Source organism: Rousettus aegyptiacus, unplaced genomic scaffold (genome assembly GCF_014176215.1).
Source record: "Rousettus aegyptiacus isolate mRouAeg1 unplaced genomic scaffold, mRouAeg1.p scaffold_m13_p_10, whole genome shotgun sequence".
Taxonomy (NCBI): domain Eukaryota; kingdom Metazoa; phylum Chordata; class Mammalia; order Chiroptera; family Pteropodidae; genus Rousettus; species Rousettus aegyptiacus.
Window position 1 is genome coordinate 2,178,928 of NW_023416285.1, and position 17,352 is coordinate 2,196,279.

At 67.6% G+C, this 17,352-nt stretch overlaps 1 protein-coding gene across 11 annotated transcripts in view; it reads left to right on the forward strand.

Moving 5' to 3' along the window:
- ABLIM2 (actin binding LIM protein family member 2) overlaps nt 1-17,352 on the forward strand; it is a 97,089-nt gene that overhangs the window by 44,913 nt on the left and 34,824 nt on the right. For 3 of the 11 annotated variants that reach the window (XM_016127122.2, XM_016127123.2, XM_016127127.2), the window contains exons 7-13: nt 3,367-3,454; nt 4,791-4,849; nt 7,225-7,269; nt 8,698-8,775; nt 9,760-9,906; nt 12,812-12,932; nt 14,202-14,300. In XM_016127122.2, coding sequence (XP_015982608.1) covers nt 3,367-3,454; nt 4,791-4,849; nt 7,225-7,269; nt 8,698-8,775; nt 9,760-9,906; nt 12,812-12,932; nt 14,202-14,300 — 637 coding nt within the window. The remainder of the gene's footprint in view (nt 1-3,366; nt 3,455-4,790; nt 4,850-7,224; nt 7,270-8,697; nt 8,776-9,759; nt 9,907-12,811; nt 12,933-14,201; nt 14,301-17,352) is intronic. The other 8 variants (XM_016127125.2, XM_016127129.2, XM_016127130.2 and 5 more) reach the window with 3 other exon arrangements.

Consider the following 17,352-nt stretch of genomic DNA (forward strand, 5'->3'; position numbering starts at 1 on the left):
CATAGCGCCCGCCCGCCCGTGAGCTGCACCTCGGAGCTGGCCGTGGGCGCTGCCCCTCCCCCAGGCTCCTGAGTACGTGGCATCCTCTGCCGTGGGTCTCGGGGTATCTCTCGAGCCTGCCCCGTGCTGGGGTGCAGGCGGGGGAGCCTCCGGGCCCAGTGGGGGCTTCGGAGGGGTGACACCTTCCCCCGCCCCATCGCGCAGATGGCCGGCCAGGGCGTGGGTGCAGAGGCGGGTGGCTGGAGGAGCCGTGCTCCCAGGGACAGAGCCGGAAGGTGGCGAGGGTGGCCGGGGGCAGCAGGTGCCCAGACCACTGGTCAGCGTTTGATGAGGGGGACGTGTGGCCGGAGGGCGGGTGAGGGCAAAGCCCTGGCCCGGCCACCCCACTCCTCCCCGTTCCCTGTTTTGTTCTCGCCGGCATTAGCTGGGAGGCGCCCCCGCACAGATGGGGGTGCGGGGGCAGGGGCGGGGTGCTGCTTGCTCAGCCCCACCCTCCTTAACCCCCACGGTGCTGCCGGCTGAGGCCCACCTGCCTCCTGCCGCCTGGCTGTGCCCGTGGTAACACGAAGGCCGAGGTGCCCCTGGGACCACTAATTCCTCCCTCCCGCCCCCCTCCCGCCGGCCCTCAGTTCACCACCCCCCTCGCTGACCCCTTCTGCACACTCGGGGAGTCCCCCCTGGGCTGGGCGCCGCGGTCATGGCGATGGCGGCCACAGGGCCCCTCGCCAGCCCCGGGAGAGGAGAGCCGGTGGCGGGGGGCGCCTGGTGCACCCCGCCGCGTCGGGTCTCCACGCCCGGGCAGCCGTCCCTGTGGCTGCGCTGCGGGGCGTTGGTCCAGGGGCGTTGGTCCATGCACGGCCTGCCTCGCGCTGCCCACTCGCCCCCACAGCCGGCAGGCCCTCGTCGTCCCCGGGGGAAAGCGCTTCCTCGGGACAGAGGTGGCTCCCCCGGCCCCACTGCTTTCTCTGTGTTAAAAGTTGAATGACAGAACGAGCCTCGTTCTGTCTAATTAAAGATGACAGTCACCTGTCAGAAGGCACAAGACATCAAAACCACGCACGACGACGTATCTCGGGCTTTTAAAATCCTCTTAAAATCTGAGCCGCCCGCAGCCCCACCTGGCCGGGGGGCCGGGCCACGTGCCTGGCGGGGCCTGGGGGGCCCCCCTGGTGACACCCCCGGTGCCGATGCTCGAGGCCCTTCCGGGACGGCGATTGGGCGGAAAGGGCCCCGAAGGAGCCGAGTCCAGTGGCGTCCCGCCAAGGGGTGGCCACGGGAGGGGGGCCGGGGGCTGCTGCTGGGGGCCGGGAGCCTGTCTCTGCTGCTCGGGCCGCTGTGACCGCGCCGTGTCCTCTGGAGGCTGCAAGCCCATGGCCGAGGTGCCGGCCCCCTCGGTTCCCAGCGGGCAGACGGCTCCCGCCCGCCTGTCCTCACGCGGCGGAGAAGGAGCGCTGGCGTCCCATCTCGTGTGGACAGTGGCGTCCTCGTAAGACAGCGCGAGGCCCCTCGTGTGGGCGCGTCACCCCTTTGTGTGGCTGAGCAACACCCCGCTGTGTGGACATACCACGCCCTGTCGCTCGCTCGCCCCTGGTGGGCGTTCGGGGGGGGGGGGGGTCCCGTCTTTCGGCGATTGAGAATGATGCGGCCAAGGACAGCCGCGGACCAGTTTTGCGTGGGGCTCCGTTTTCACGTCTCTTGCTCTGTTCCCGTTTTCCTTGCGTACCCAGGGGTGGGGCGCGGGGCCACGTGGTGACCCTGCTCTTCTGGGAGACGCCGTCAGGCCGTCGCCCACGGCGGCCGCGCCGCTGGATGTCCCCGGCAAGCGCGGGGCGTCCTGTGCCTCCCGCCCTCCCCAGTGCTTGTTACGTTACAACCCCTTCGTTTCGCTTTGATGACCGTCATGCGCGTGGCCGCGAAGCGCCCGCTCGTCGTGGTTCGGATTTGCGGTTCCTCAGTGACGACGGTGCTGAGGGCCCTGGACGCGCTCCTCGGCCTGCCTGTGTCTCCTCTGGAGCAGCGTCTGCTCAGGCCCTTTGCCCATTTTTAATTGGGCGGTTTGCCTTTCAGTCGTCGGGCTGCGAGAGTTCCTGATATGTTCTGGATACTCAGACCTGTGATTTGCAAATATTCTCTCCCATTCCGTAGTTTTTATTCTTCTGTTTTCTTGACATCCTTCGCCGCGCAGAAGTTTTTAGTTTTTACGACGTCCAGCCCACCTGCCTCGTTGCTGCTGCTGCTGCTCCTGCTCCTGCTGTTGGCATCACAGAACCCACTGCCAAACCGGGCCGTGAGGAGGTCCCCCTGCGTTTGTGTCCTAAGAATTTTATACGTTTAGCTCCCGCCTGCAGGTCCGTTTTGAGGGGTAACTCCTTCATTGGCACGTAATACCACAGAGGGGTACACAGACCACACGGACGTGCAGCTCGATAAATGTTCACAGACTGGACACATCTGTATGACCGGCACCCAGATCAAGAAGGGATGTGCCCAGCCCCCCAGACCCCCCGGAGCCCCGCACGGCAGGCAGCCACCGGCCTGATTCTAGCCACGTAGTTTCGTTTGCCTAGTTTTGAGTTTCGTAAAAGTGGATTCTGCTCGTTAGTGCCTGGCTTGTCCGGATTGTGCTCTGGGCCCCTGTTCCCCACACTCAGGGGTTACCTTGGGTCTGGTTCCCACCAGAGGCACCAGTGAGGGGAAGAAAAGCGAGAAACCTGTAATGAATTTTTACCCTGTTCCTTAGTAATTCAGGAAAGTGGTTACCACTCGTTCAAATTCAGGAGCTTCGGACTTCTTCCCCTTTAGGAAAGAGTGAAACATGGGGGGCTAGCGTCCACATTCACCAACAGACGGCAGCACCCCCCCCCTGCCTTACCGTAAGGTGAAGGAGTCGTCCCGGTAGAGTAATGCCGAATACAATATTTGGGGATGATTTGGGTTTTTTTTTTGAACCTTGTAAAACTAAGCCAAACCAAGCCAGTATAATTTGTTTAGGTTATTTCAGTATTAACATTTTAATCTAATTTAATGGATTGTAAGAATTATAAAAATGATAATTGCTAATGGAGAAAATTGAGCCATACAAAGACACGTAAGAAAATTTTCCCTTTTTGCCCCACTTCCCCAGCCCTGAAGTCTGGGAGGTGTGGCTGGGTCTCTGCTCCCAGACGTGGGCCCCGGCGGGCGAGCTGGCGTTCACACACGGCGCCCTGGGCACCCGCTGCGTCCGGGCTCTGTGGCCTCTCTGCCAGGGGCCATGCCTCCCAGCACCCCGCGCACCCCGCCTGGCCGCGCTGACCCACAGCTCCGTGCTGCCGGCTCAGCGACCGCCCTGCCCCTGATAGAGACCCCTCCGCTCTGTCCCTGCAGGCCGGGGAGAAGCACTATCACCCGCTGTGTGCGGTATGCGTCAGGTGCGGCCGGATGTTTGCGGAAGGCGAGGAGATGTACCTTCAAGGTGAGCGTGCAGAGCCCTCGGCCACGGGGGGAGCATGTCTGGCTGCGCGCTGGGGGCCGCGCCTGTCATCTGCCAGTGAGGAAGCCCCGCCATGCAGCGGGGAGCCGGGGGAGCCGGGCCGAGCAGGCCCCGTGATGGTGGGACAGGGGGAGGCAGAGCCCACGGCCCTGGCGATGGCCTACGGGATGACGCTGGGACCCTCCCCACGAGGACCCCTGGGGGGAGAGACCAACGGTGCAGGGACCCTCCCCACGAAGACCCCGGCGCCGATGGGTGTGATGGTGAGACCCATGTCTTTAGCCAGTTTCTTTTCAATGATTCCTCTGTCCCCGGTGACCCCCGGAGGCAAGCCGAGCGGGACCAGACAGGTGGGAGAGCCACACACTGCCCCGCAGACGGGCTGTTCAGCGGCCACACGCGGCGTTGTCCGGGGCCGTGTGCCAGACAGGCCTCCCTTTCTGGGGCCGAAGCTCATGGGGTGATGTCAGCCAGGACGGCGTCATCCCCGGCATCCCCCTTGTCCTTGAGTCTCCACAGGAGGGCCCACGAAGGGGGTCCTTTGGCGCCTCCCAGCGGTGCCGGGCAGTCTGGGCGGGCAGGGGCACCCCCGCCCCAGGCGTCCGCCCCCCCGGTGCCCAGCACAAAGGGACGGCAGCAGCGGGCCCGAGCATGCCGTCACAGGGGGCCCTGTCCCAGGGGACAAAGACGCTCTTCAGGGCTCCGGGCTGAGGCTGGCCCCCCGACTCTGAAGCAGGCCGGCCTGGCTTTCTGTGGGGTGTGGGGTGTGGATGCCGAAGCCAGCCCCGTCCCCTCTCCGGGCCTTGGGTTTTTCGGGCAGTCAGATGCGGGGTCCGACCAGGCTGGAGGCATTCATGGTGCCCCCCATGGGGCACCGGAGTCCCCGGGCCAGGGCCCTCTCTGCGGGCTCCACCCCCACCCTGCCTGGGCAGCCGGGACCCTCCGCCTGGCCTACCTGGGTGCTGGGGCTCCACGCAGGTGTCATTTGACAGACAGATCTCGTCCAGTAAAGGCTCTGAAGAGCAGGGGGCCTGGTGAGCCCCGCGACCTTTGAGAGCCACGAGATAGGCACCCTCCCCTCCTCCACCTGCCACTGGACACACCTCCTCGTCCACAGGGTCCTTCCAGGAAGCCCCCTGCGGGCCCCAGGCCCGGGGCAGACACCACACAGACACACAGAGGCGCCACGGGCTCCTCACGGGGGGCGAGGGGGCACCCCCGAGAGAACGGCCGCTCCCCCGGCCCGACTGCCTCGCGGCCCCGCCTTTCACTCCGGGAAATGACACTAACCACCTGCCTCTCGGGAATCTGTCCCCAGGCTCCTCCATCTGGCACCCGGCCTGTCGACAAGCCGCCAGGACTGATGACAGAAACAAGGTTGGCGCGCCCGGGGTTCTCAGCCGCGTCCTCGGCCGCCGCGCGCAGCCCCGGCGGTCGGGAGGGTGCTGGGCGGACTCCGCAGGCCCCGGCGGGCCCGGGGTTCTCAGCCGCGTCCTCGGCCGCCGCGCGCGGCCCCCGGCGGTCGGGAGGGTGCTGGGCGGACTCCGCAGGCCCCGGCGGGCCCGGGGTTCTCAGCCGCGTCCTCGGCCGCCGCGCGCGGCCCCCCGCGGTCGAGAGGGTGCTGGGCGGACTCCGCAGGCCCCGGGGGCCGGGGCGGGAGGGCTCGGGAGGACAGGCACCTCCTCCCTGTGTGCTCAGCTCCCCCGCCCCAGCCCCCCACAGCCTCAGGTGTCAGCCACGTGGCTGCCCAGCCCGCTCTCGTGGACGCGAGGCCGGGTCAGGAGTCACTGAGTGTCTCCGTCCCGCCTCGGCATGGGCACCTGTGGCCTTGTTCTTCTGGAGTTCAGGATGGTGCCAGCTGCTTTGCTCGGGGCCCCACTCAAAGTGCCAGGCTGGGCCTCCGATGCAGTCTGGGTGCCCACGGTCACCTTTCCTTCCTGGCGAGCTGCGGCCCCTGAATTAGGCGGCTGGGCACAGCCCTCCGTGTGGCCGCTGCTTAAGCCTCCGGCCTCAGGCTTGGGGAGAGGGCAGGGTTCCCTGAGGGAAGGACGACCAGGGGTCCTTGCCCGGGGTCAGGGCTGGAGGGAAGGGGCCAGCGCCCCCAGCGAGGGGCCCTAGGGCCGGCCCGTGGCTGCTGGGACCCCAGGGCTGGCAGCCTGCTTGGGCCAGCGCCCCGGTCTGCCCCTCTCCACCCCACACGTCCTCTCAGACTCCAGTGGCACGTTCCAGGGTGAGAGCCGGAGGACCTCAGTGTGGGCTGAGGAGCTGATGACGGTGTGGAGGGGAGCAAGGGATGAAGGGCGCCCCACACCCCGGGAGGGGACCCCGGGGACTCCAGTGGCTGGGCCCACTGCTTCCTGGGTGCCACAGGTGCTGCTCCCGCCATTTTGGCTGAGTCACCAGAACTGTCCCGCGAATTACAGGGGGACTGGGGACGAGAGCAGCCTACCTGCCGCTTCCCTCCCGCCCGCCCCTCAGTCTCGGGGGTCACTGCCGCCTCCCCTTGGCCGGGCCCTGTGCTCCCCACTGCCAGGGGACACAGGACGCGGACAGCCGAGTATGTGCCCGTCCCCCAGCCCAGTGGGGAGCGAGGAGTGGGGGACAGAGCCACGTGACAGCCGGGCGCCCAGCAGGGGAGCTGTGGGAGGAGGCGGTGGCCGTATTCGTTTCCTGTGGTGGCTCTAAGAAGTTACCGCAAACGCAGAGGCCTGGAGACCGCAGGGGGTCACCCAGCGACTCGCAGGTCGGGCTTCCCGCTGGCCGTGAGCCGAGCCGCGGGCTGTGCTCCTGCTCACGGCCCCACCTGCTCGGGCCTCTGCCCACCTGTGGTCACGTGGGGCCACCCAGCAGCTAGGGCGACCTGCCCCATCGGAGTCCCCTGGGCCACACACGGTGGCACGGTGACCTTCACGGGTCTGGGGACCAGGACGCGGACGTCGCTGGGGACGTTGCTGTGCCGTCCTCAGTCCCGGAGCCGACGGCCACGGCTTGTCGCGCTCACGGCCGGGGTTGCAGCGTGTGCTGGCATGCCGCCCGTCCAGCTCCCCCAGGGCCGGTTCACTCTGCAGACGGCCCCTGTGTCCCCGGCCTCAGAGACGAGCCAGGCAGCACCCCACCCTCACGGAGGCCCGGTCCCCACTGGTCCCCGTTTTGTCCCAGCCCTGCTCCCCCCTCCCCCCCCCACCGTGAGAATCACCTCGGGGCCTGGGCCTGCAGGGTGGGGCTGGGCGGTGAGGGGGCGGGGCAGGTGTGCACCCTTCTCCCTGGGCACCCGGGTCCCCTGGTGACAGCACCCCCGGCCGGCGGCTGCTCAGGACCGGGCGGCAGGAAAGGGGAGCTGCGCTTCTCTGCGCCGCTCGTATCGCGAGGGCCAGTTAGCGCGCACGGACCGGCCAGCGCTGGCCGCTCAGCGCGTCGGCCGGCAGCACCTGCGGAGCAGCAGGGCCCATGTGGGTCTCGCTGACTCAGAAACCAGCCCCCGGTGTAGGCAGCCACCCCCGTCACCTAGTAACCCAGGGAGCACCAGCTCGCCCGACTCGGAAGTGTGCTCAGCCGGTGTCCCTCCGTGCCGGGCCCCAGGGGACCCCGGGGACCCCGCGAGCCAGCTTCCTCCCTGCCAGTGGACCCCTGCGCTGCCTCTGCCCAGCCGGGCGCCCCTGGGCGGTCATGAGCCGTCTCCGAGCCTCGGCCCGCGGGCCGGCGAGGGAGCGGCCAGCCAGAGTCACGCCGGCTGCCTCTTCTCTCCCTTCCAGATGCAGAGCCAGGCCTGCCGAGGCGCCGCCCCCTGCGCCTTACAGGTGCGTGTGGCCTGACCTCTGGTCCCGCTGGTGTCCGTCCTTGTCCTCGTCCTCGTCCTCGTCAGTGTGGTGCCGAGTGTGGGAGGAGCTGGGCGGCTCCCTCGGGGAGGGGAGGGCCCCACAGCCTGAGTCAGGACACCCGTGTCCTGGGGCTGCAGACAAAGTGCCACAGGCCAGGGCTTAGAGGGCGGCCCGCGGCAGAGTTCGCTGGGAGCCCGAGGCGCAGCCTGGACGGCCGCTCCCCCCGGGCTCCGTCCTCAGCGTGGAGACTGTGCCCCCGTGTGGTCCCCGCTCCGTGCATGTCTGTGTCCTCACCTCGTACCAGGACGCCAGTCGCTCTGGGTCGGGGTCCGCCCTCACGACCCCGTTTGAGCTTAATTACGTCTTTAAAGGCTCATCTCCAAATACAGTCTCCTTCTGGGGTCCTAGGGGTTAGGACTTCGACTTGAGTTTTAGGGGGCCACGATTCAGCCCGTAGCATGGCCCCTCTCAGGCTGCGGGCGCCCCGCAGCAAGTGCAGACCACTGAGGGGGGCCGGGCAGCGTGGGTGGGGTGAGGACGCGGAGGCCGAGCCTGGTCTGGGGGGGCCGTCACGGAGGGGGCTCTGTCTAGGTGAGGCAGGTGGGGATGCGGGACAGCCAGCCGGCCTGGGAGGGGGGTGCGGATCTGCCAGGTCGGGGCCTGCAGGTGGGTGGACACAGGTGGAGGGTGCTGGAGGAGGGGAGTGTCCATACGGGCGGCCCGGCCCGGGGCTGCGGAGGGGAGAGACACTGGGGGGCCTGTCGCCGCGGGGGAGCAGGAGATGTGGTGGGGGCGGGGGCGGTTCCACACAGCGGCGGGCCCTCGAGGCGTAGGTTACACATGTGACTGCCACAAAGACGCCCCGGCCAAGAGCGACGGCCCGCAATGCCTGGTCCGCGGTGACCTCGGAGGGCTGTTTCTGAGACACACCTGCACCACAGGGCCAAACGCAGGGGTGTTGCCGGTTCCGGCCGGGGCTGCGAAAGGCGTGGGGGGCCAGAGAGACGTCTGAGCACAGGGCCCAGGCCAGTCGGATGGGCTGCTGCACGCTCCCCCGTAACCTAGGCGCGCAGCGAACTTCCGGGCGCAGAGGCGGCCTTGGCCACTGAGCCCACAGACTCATCTGAAAGTGTGGCGCTTGCTGTCGGCCTTCGAAAGATCATTTCTGCGCCGCGAAAGCTTGGCGGCCGAGGGTCCCCGTGCTGCCCGCAGCCCCCGCCGCCGTCTGCCCACGGCGGTCCTGCGCGCGCCGGCCTGTCCGTCTAAGAATCCTCTCCGCCTGCCAGCGGAAAAGCCTGTCTCGTGAGCTGGCCCGTCCTTCGGCGTGCGGCTGCGGCGCTGCCCTGGAAGGGTCTTCCCGTTGATGCGCCCGTTTTCCGTGTCCCCCCGCCCCCGCCCCCGCCCCAGGGCTCCAGAGCCTCCTCGGAGAGCATCGTCTCCGCGCCTGCCTCCAGCACGTCCGGGTCTCCCAGCCATGTGATTTACGTAAGTCGGATGCGCTTTATGGCGAGGGGGAGGGGCGGGGGCCTGGGGTCATTGCAGAGCGTGCCCTGGGGGACCGGGGCATCCTCACGGGCCCTTGGGCGTGGGGCCAGTGCTGCCCAGACCCCCCACCCTGCCCCTGCTGCTGGGGAGGTGGGCGTGGATGCTGACTCTGCGTGTGACCCGGGGACTCCCCAGCTCTGTGGCCACAAGCACACAGAGGGGTGCTGCCTGTCCTGAGGCGGTAGAGGGGACATCGCGTCCACGTCCAGTGCCACCAGAGGCTTCCCTGAATCGCAATGCCCCGCACGTGCAGGATGGGGCGGGCGCTGCGGGCGGCGGCCCTGGACGCGGCCCAGCGTGTCCTGGAGGCAGCGTGTTCGGCTTGCTGTGTATTGTGGTCCCGCCTTTGTTCCAGAGTCTGGGCGGGGGAGCGTGCGGGTGTGTGAGTTTGTGTGCACAGGTGTGCGGGTATGGACGTGTGCATGTGTGTGTGTGCATGAATGTGTGTGTGTGCATGTGTGTGGGGGTATGTGCGTATAAACGTGTGTGTGCATGTGTATGTATGTGTGTGTGATGGGTGTTCGTGGGTGAGTGGGTGTGTGCATAAACGTTCATGTGTGTTTCGCACGCGGGTGTGCACACGGAGCTATCCGTATGCAGTTTTAGGGCACGGCCTGAGTGTCGCTGTCTGGTAGCACCAGGACAAGCAGTCGCAGGCCCCCCTCAGACCCAGGGCTGCTCCCCCACTCTGTAGAGAGGCAGCGTAGCCTGGAGACGCCGCCTGGCCAGGGCCGCGGTGGCCGGGCATTGGGACCCAGGCCCGCATGACCGCAAGGCCTCCCGACCCCGGGGTCGGGCCCCAGCCCCGTTTCGCCCTCGTGGGAAGTGGGGGCGGGCTCCGCCTCGGCCTCCGCCCACGGCTGCTGGGGCGCCTGCCCTCTGCGCGCCGGCCCACCGTGTCTGCTCTGCTCTCCGCCCGCACAGGCGAAGCTGGGGGACGAGGTGCTGGACTACAGGGACCTGGCCGCTCTGCCCAAGGACAAGGCCATCTACAACATCGACCGCCCCGACATGATCTCCTACTCCCCCTACATCAGCCGCGTGGCCGCCGACAGGCAGAGCTACAGCGAGGTGGGGCCCGTCGGCAGGGCGGGCGGCCGGCGGTGGGCGGTGACCCCACAGTGCAGGTCCCGCCACGCCGGTCCTCACTGCTCTGGGCGGCTCTCGGACCCCACGCCCCTTAAAGAACGGCCCGTGCGCTCCGCCCAGACGCCCGTCTCCTGGGAGGTGGCGCGCAGCATGCTGAGTGTGGCCTGGAAAAGGCCCCGTGTGCGGCAGGGCCGGGAGCCGGCGTCTGGGCAGGCGATGGGGACCGCGTGAGCCTCCCGCGCTTCTGACGCTTTAGGGTGGTTTTCGTACTGTGAGAAACGTGTCGTCTCCCTCTATCCAGAACGGTCGGGGCCTTGCTCCGCCCTGAGCAGCCGTAGCTGCTCCTCTGTCCTGTGACTTCCTTGAGCCGGGCGAACCCCAGATGACTTGCCCCGAAGCGTCCCCGTGGGCGTGACCCTTCGGTCACAGGGGCCCTCTGCACTTCACGTGGGGTGTGCCGTTGGTTTGGGGATTTTAGTGTGGCCGCGGTGCCCGGGGTGGACAGGAGAGGTCTGCTGGCCGTCACCCTGTGTGCTGTTGTGTGTGGGTGGCCCAGCTCGGCGCCCCCTCTGAGGCAGGAGAATGCCGGCCCTACAAACGTGTTTCTGGCCCTTCCTGTTTGATTCTCCAGCCAAAGGCCTCTGGGGAAGTGAGGCCGGGGCTCCAGGGGTGCCATGCTTGAGGGGGAGCCCTGCTGTGGCAGTCACAGCGGCCGGGCACAGTTGTGGAGGACGAGGGTGGGGCAGGGAGCCCGCTTCCCTTGTCAGAGGCCAGCAGGTGCCCCCCTGATTGGCATCTGGCCGTGGGGTCACACAGGACCCCCAGGACCTGGGTGACAAGGTCCACTGAGAGAAGCTGATGGGCGGTATGGAAAGAGGGGCCCTGCACCCACCCACCACGTGCCTGAGGTGGGCGCGGGCCCAGCAGCCAGCATCCGGCCTGAGCTCCGGTGGAGGACATGGGGAGTGGGTTGGAGAGGTCACATGACCTGGCCAGAGTCCCTCCACAAACATCTGTGGGGGCAGAGACTGCACCCCAACCCCCAAGCCCTCCCTCTCTGGCCCCTCTCGCTCTTTTTTCAAGAAAACCGAGGGTGCCGGGCCGCAGGGTGGCGCTGCCCCGCACCCTGAGCCGACGGCTCTCCTTTTTGCAAAAACATCTCGAGAGTGTGGGGCACTCAGGGCGGGCCCGGATAGGGACGGGCTCCAGGGCTGGCACTAAACAGCGTCCTGCGGACCTCTTTCTTGGGGTGCCGTTGACCGTATTTCTCCAGAAAGAAAGTTTTGAGCTCGCGACGGGTCCGTCTCCGGCGGGAGGAGGGCCCCGCCCTGTGGGGTGTCTGGGCCCCGTGCACTGACCGGCTGCTCTGTGCTGTGTCCACAGCTCCCTCAGTTGCTCTCGCCAACACTGACCGAGGTAACCACGGCCCAGCCGTGCCGGCCCAGCCCCCGCCCTGTTTGCCACCCGGCGCCCCCGGCGGCCCCCGCGGCCCTTGCTGTGCTGCCGGGGGCCGTGGCGCTCCATGGCGCTCCGTGGCTCGCGTGGCCTCCTTGGTGCTGGTTATTTTTATAATCACGTCTCACCTGCATGCTCCTGCTGGCCCTGCACACACGGACACCTGGGGCGCAGAGTCCTCGAGGTCGGGGTCACGGCTTCCTTAGAGGAGAAATCCTGGAGCCTGGGGTGGCCTGGGCCCCCTCATGTGCCTCTGAGTGGGACACACGGGGAGCCCCCGCAGAAGTGCGTTCTGAAAGCGTTTCTCTATCAAATAGCGTCTACAATTAGCAGCTCGCTGTTTTTCCTGTCTCAAAATTCTTCCGTGATAGAGACACTGCCCACCAGGCTCCAGTCTACACAGGTGTCAGAGCCTTGGGTCCAAGAATGTGACAGCCAAACCGTGCACATGGCCAGCGAGCCCCACGGGCAGGCGAGGCGAGGAGACGGGACACCCGCTGGCTGTGAGCTGGCCAGCGGGCTGTGCAGAGGTCACCCAGAGACGGGGACTAGACAGTAGGGTGGCACTGCCCGAGGGAAGGCCTGTTTCTGTGGGCGGGACGGGCCAGAGGACTCGGTGCAGCACAGGTGGGAAGTGGCAGGTGCGATACCTGAGCTGAGCCTTGGGGACAGGGGCCCGGCCGACGCGGCTGAGGGGTGAGCCCCGGGAGGTGGCAGGTAAGCGCGGGACGGCACGGAGCCTGAGCGCCAGAGCCCCATGCTCGCCTCCGCGTGAGTCCTGAGGGCCGAAGCTTCATGTCCGCCCCACGGCAGGACGCCGGGCTGGGCCGTGTCGTGACCCAGGCCGGCGTGCTAAGCCGTGCTGGGCCCAGCAGCCTGCTCTTCCCCTGCTCCGGGCCATGTCATCTCATGCCACTGGCCGCCTGCTCTGACCGCTCCGGACAGTCGCCCACCCTGCTTGAATGGAGACTGTGTTGTCGGTGCTTGTGGGCCTGACCCAGCTGCGCTTCTGGGCCCAGGAGGGGCCCCTCCGACACCCGGGGAGCCCCCACCAAGGCTGGGGAGAACGCAGCAGCTCAGCGTTCTTGCACTGTGCTCCAAGGAACTTTGGGTGCTGGGCAGGAGGGGAGCTGAAGGGCGTAGGTGGGGCCGGTGGCCTCCGCCACCTCTGAGGGGGCCCCAGCCACCAGGCGGGGCTGGCGGAGGCTTGGGGCGGGACCCCGCCCCTGGCCCTGCTCAGGCCTGGGGCAGTGTCAAGCCCCACCCGGTCCTTCAGGTGTACCCTGGCAGGCACAGGGGGTTTCATCTCGCGGGGCCTGTGAAGCCCGCCCGGTGGGCCGGGGGCGCAGAGGCCGGGGGCGGTGGGCAGGGGGGGGGGGGAGGGCGCGGGCTGCACCCCCGGCTTCCTGCCCACCAGCTGCCTTCCTTCCAGGGGGACCAGGACGACCGCTCCTACAAGCAGTGCCGGACCTCCAGCCCCAGCTCCACCGGGTCGGTCAGCGTCGGGCGGCACACCCCGACCTCACGGTCGCCCCAGCACTGCAGCCGCCCAGGTACTCGGGCCCTCGGTCTCTTCCGCCCCCGACGAAGCCGCACCTCTCGCGTTCCCTCTTACGAGTCTCTCTCTCGTCTGCGATGGGAGCGATGGCTGCTGGGATGTGGGGGCGCCAGGGGGTGACCGAGAACCCGTCCGTTTGCCACATCTAGAAGTCTCCCTCGCGCCCTGCCGGGAGGCTCTCTGCAGAGGCAGCCGGTGAACCCGCCGGTCACGGGGCCGGCCTGTCAAACGTGCAGTCAGCACTGAGCACGTAGAGTCCAGCTACCAAAGACAGGGCCGGGATGTCCGCTGACACTTCGCCTGCAGCAGGGTTGGTGGCCCTGAGGACAGCCATTCCCTGGGCCAGTTGGTGGGCGGCCCACTGGCAGGCGGCGCTCGGCAGGGGGAAGCCCGTGGGCGGGCCTCTCCCCGCACCCACCCCGTGCCCTGCCTGGCGCCCCGCTGCGTTCCGCTCGCTCGCCCTTAGCTTCCGAAGCCCCTGGTCACCCTCGGCGTGACAGGGACGTCGCACGCAGCAAGGACGCTGCCCTTCCGAGGGCGCCCGCCAAGCCGCTTGCCCGCTGGCCGGCCACCGCACGATCCGTTTCCACGTTCATGGATTGCAGGCTTTGTGGAAAAATCAGGACGCATTCATTTTCCACGTTATTTTCATTGGCTCTCTGCAGTGTGCCTCCTGCACCCTGCCCCGGCAGAGGTTTGGGGAGCGGGTGAGTGAGCGGGTGAATGACTGAGTGAATGAGTGAGTGAGTGAGTGAGCGAACCAGCACGTGAGCAGGCAGCAGGTGAGTCAAGGTGCAGAGAAGCCGGCCTCTCCGAGGGCCCCTCCCCTGACCCCTGACCCCTGACCCCCGTACTTTGGGTCGCCTGGGCATGCGAGCTGTTCCTGGCCTGGTGGTAATTAACCCCAGACAGCCAGGACCCAACTCTCGGCTGGCGGAGCTGGGCGATCGTCGGGGGCCAGCCCACGCGCACGCTGGTCTGGCCGGCTGCTCTGCACCTAGGTCCTTGATCCCAAGGAGCCCCCAGGTGGCCAGCAGCTCCACCCAGCAGCCCTGGGGGCCGCCGCCCTGCCCCCCAGAGGGCGGGGCTTCCTCACTCCGCGGCTGGAGCAGGCCGGTCCAAAGCGTGTTTGGCGACCCCCGCCTTCAAAAAGGCGGTTTCTGGAGAGAGGAAGCAAAAGGTTCCGAGCAGGCGGGGCCTGGGAACGTTTTGCGGCTGTGGCCGGCGCGTGCGCGCGGACTGACCTGCTCTCTGTTGCCCGCAGCTGGCACTGTGAGTGTCGGTGCCAGTAGCTGCCTGTCCCTGTCCCAACACCCAAGCCCTACGTCCGCGTTCCGACACCATTACGTCCCCTACTTCCGAGGTAAGGCGCGCAGCGGCTGTGGGTGGTGCCGCGCGTGCGTGTCTCGTGTCTGTGTCGCCGCATGGCCCGTCCAGCCCGTGTCCCCCACCCCGCTCCGGCTCTGCGTCCCCCACCCCGCCCCCACTCTGTGTCTCATGCGTCCAGCTCTGTTCCTGTCGCTGTGTAAGTGACCCTGGGAGGCAAACGTGGGCGACTCGGGTGACTCGGTTTGTGCGGGAGCCGGCGGTGAGGGCGGGGCTCAGAGCGGCAGGGCCGGGGAGGGGGGGTGGGGGGGTGGGGGGGGCCAAGGCGGGGCGCAGAGCAGCAGGGGCTGCAAGGGCGGGGTGCGGGGGGGGGCAGGGCGCGGGGGGGGGGGCAGGGCACGGGGGCGGGGCGGGACAGGGGTGGGAGGCTCAGACTCCTGCCCCCGGTACCTGCGTCATCTGGCTTTGCTCCCTGAGGCGGCTCCGCGGGGCGTTGGGGCTGCTGCCATAGTTCTCGGTGGGGGGGGGGGGAGGCGCACGCAAAGGGCGGGAGAGGCCGGCAACCTGCCCACGGCCGGCGCCCAGGGCGACCCCGTCTCGCCTCCTCCCACGTCCACACCCCTGCACGGACACGTGTGTGCACGTGCATCCCCCGGGAACGTGGCCACGCTCTGTCACCCCATGTGCCATGGGCGGCTGTGTCCCCGAGTTTCGCAGGTGGAACCCGAACCCGCGGTGCGTGCGTCTTTAGAAAAGGGCCTTCAGGCGGTTACCCGGGTCACGCGGAGCCGGGAAGGAGGGCCCTAGTCCCGGAGGGAGGAGGGAAGACGCCAGGGCGCCTGTCGGTCACTCCGCACGTGGGGGCGAAAGGCGGCGTGAGGCCGGAACACGCGCCCATGAGCAGGAAGAGATGCTCGTGGCAGTGGCCGGCCAGAGCCTGTCTGGGCTGCAGCCCAGAGCTGTGAGGGGCAGACGCCTGCCCTTCAGGCCCCTGTCCCAGGGGTTTGTCACACGCCCAAGCTGACTGTCTCGGCAGCAGAGGAGCCGCAGTGATGTCCTCGCTGACTCCCCAGGAGACGCATGGAGTCCCCCGTTCCCCACTGCAGCTGCGGAGAGGACGTCTCAGGAAGAACCGTTTGTCCCGACGGGACCAGGAGGCAGGCAGGCCCAGCCGGAGCACTCCATCACCTGCCGGTCGTCCGACGGGCTCCTCGCTTCTCGGTCCTTCGCCATTGCTTGCTTTGCATGGCCTCATCGGTCCGTCTACTGAGAACTGAGCCGCTGTTCCTGGGGACAGCTGTCCCTCTAATTCATGGACCTGTCCGTACCGCCAATGGTCTCTGCTGGATGGACTGACCACTTTGAGAAACAGCAAAGCCGGAAGGCAGCCTCACCCACCTGCACGTGGACTAGGGTGGGGTCTCACCCATGACAACCCGCAGTGAACTTGGTCGCCGGGAGATGCCTCCCACTTTTGCTTGGACATCAGAAGCGCCCCCCAACACACACAAAGCTTCCCTGGGCTGGAGGTGGCCCTGCTTTGGGTGGGCGGTTACAGCTGGGGGCCAGTGGAGGTGTGGCCAAGGCTTGCTGCACCGGCTGCTCGAGCCTCGTACCCCAGCGGCCCCCGTGAGCTGGGCTGACTGCCCGGGGGCCCTCTGCCCGAGACTAGGTGGTGGGGCCTGGAGCCGGAGCAGGCCCTGTGGCCGCCCCTCTTCTGCCTGCCCCCGAGTCTCCCCCCTCAGGTCCTCACCACTCCAGATGAGGAAGGCCAGGAAGGGGCCTCAGCCAAGGGCAGCAGCCCTGGCCTGCAGCACCCCATTTTCAGCCAGACAAAAGCGGGCCAGGAAAGGGGCAGAGGAAGAGGCAGCCCCGCTCCCCCAGGTGGGCGCAGGGCGGCTCCCCTCGGCCATCCTGCAGGGGAAGACAGTGACAGCCCTAACCCTGCCCGCCAAAACATGCTTCAGAACCTATGCGTTGTGGCCCATTCCAGGGTATCACCCAGGGGAGGGTCCGGTGCCCGTGTGACCCACCGGGTGAGCCAGGGGCAGGAGCCCGGTGCCCCTGTGACCCGTGTGACCCGTTGGGTGAGCCAGGGGCAGGGGCCCGGTGCCCCTGGGACCCGTGTGACCCGTTGGGTGAGCCAGGGGCAGGGGCCCGGTGCCCCTGTGACCCGTGTGACCCGTTGGGTGAGCACGGGCCCTGGCCCCGTGCTGGGTCTCGCTGCCTTTGATGTTGGTCTCTGCCCAGGTCCTCTCGGCTGCTTTGGCCTTAGTTCCTCTTGTTGGGAAATCAGATGAAGCCTGTGCCCTCCTCTCCGCTGTGGGATGTGGGAGGGCGCAGCCCCCACACCTTGGCCCCTGCCTGACTTCCAGGGCCGCCGTGACCTTGGCCGTGCCCGGTCTCTTTCTAGAACTCATGCCAGAGAAGACTGGGGCTCACAGATGTCACTGGCCTGAGAGCCCGCAGGTCCATGGGGCAGAGCCCAGAGCTGCGTCCACCCACAGTCCCAGGTCCACCTGTGAGGCCACACGGAGGGAGCCCGTCTGCTTTCCCTCGATGGCTCTCGTCAGCCCAGGCTCCGGCGCACCCCCGCCGGCGAGTGTGCTGGCGGCTGGCTGTGCCAAGGGCAGCAGCCTCCTCCCCGCCGGTCCCGGGGCCTGACATCCACCCCTTTCCTGGTCTCCCTCGTGACATCGATGCCTGTAGCATCTTCGGCTTCTCTAGGCAGAGAGTTTCCTCTGAATGATGCTGAGTGGTAGCTTCCAAGGAGACACTTGCTTTCACCCCAGCCGGCGCTCGCCCTGACCAGGCCAGATGCTTTTCTCCTCTTCTGCCCTGATCGGCTCTCCCAGACACACCTTCCCACTGTGTCTCAGTGCCCTGGGCCACCGTCCTACCAAGAATTGCATGCATCGTCCATGCCGGTGGCAGTCATTTGCACTTTAGTATGAATTTCAGTCCCTAGCATATCTCCTGGGGCAGTATGAGGTTTAAGCCTGCCTCACCTGTTAAGGAGCAGACAGCAGGGACAGGCAGGCGTGGAGGGCCACGGGGAGAAGATGCTGCTGAAACCACTTCCCTGGGCA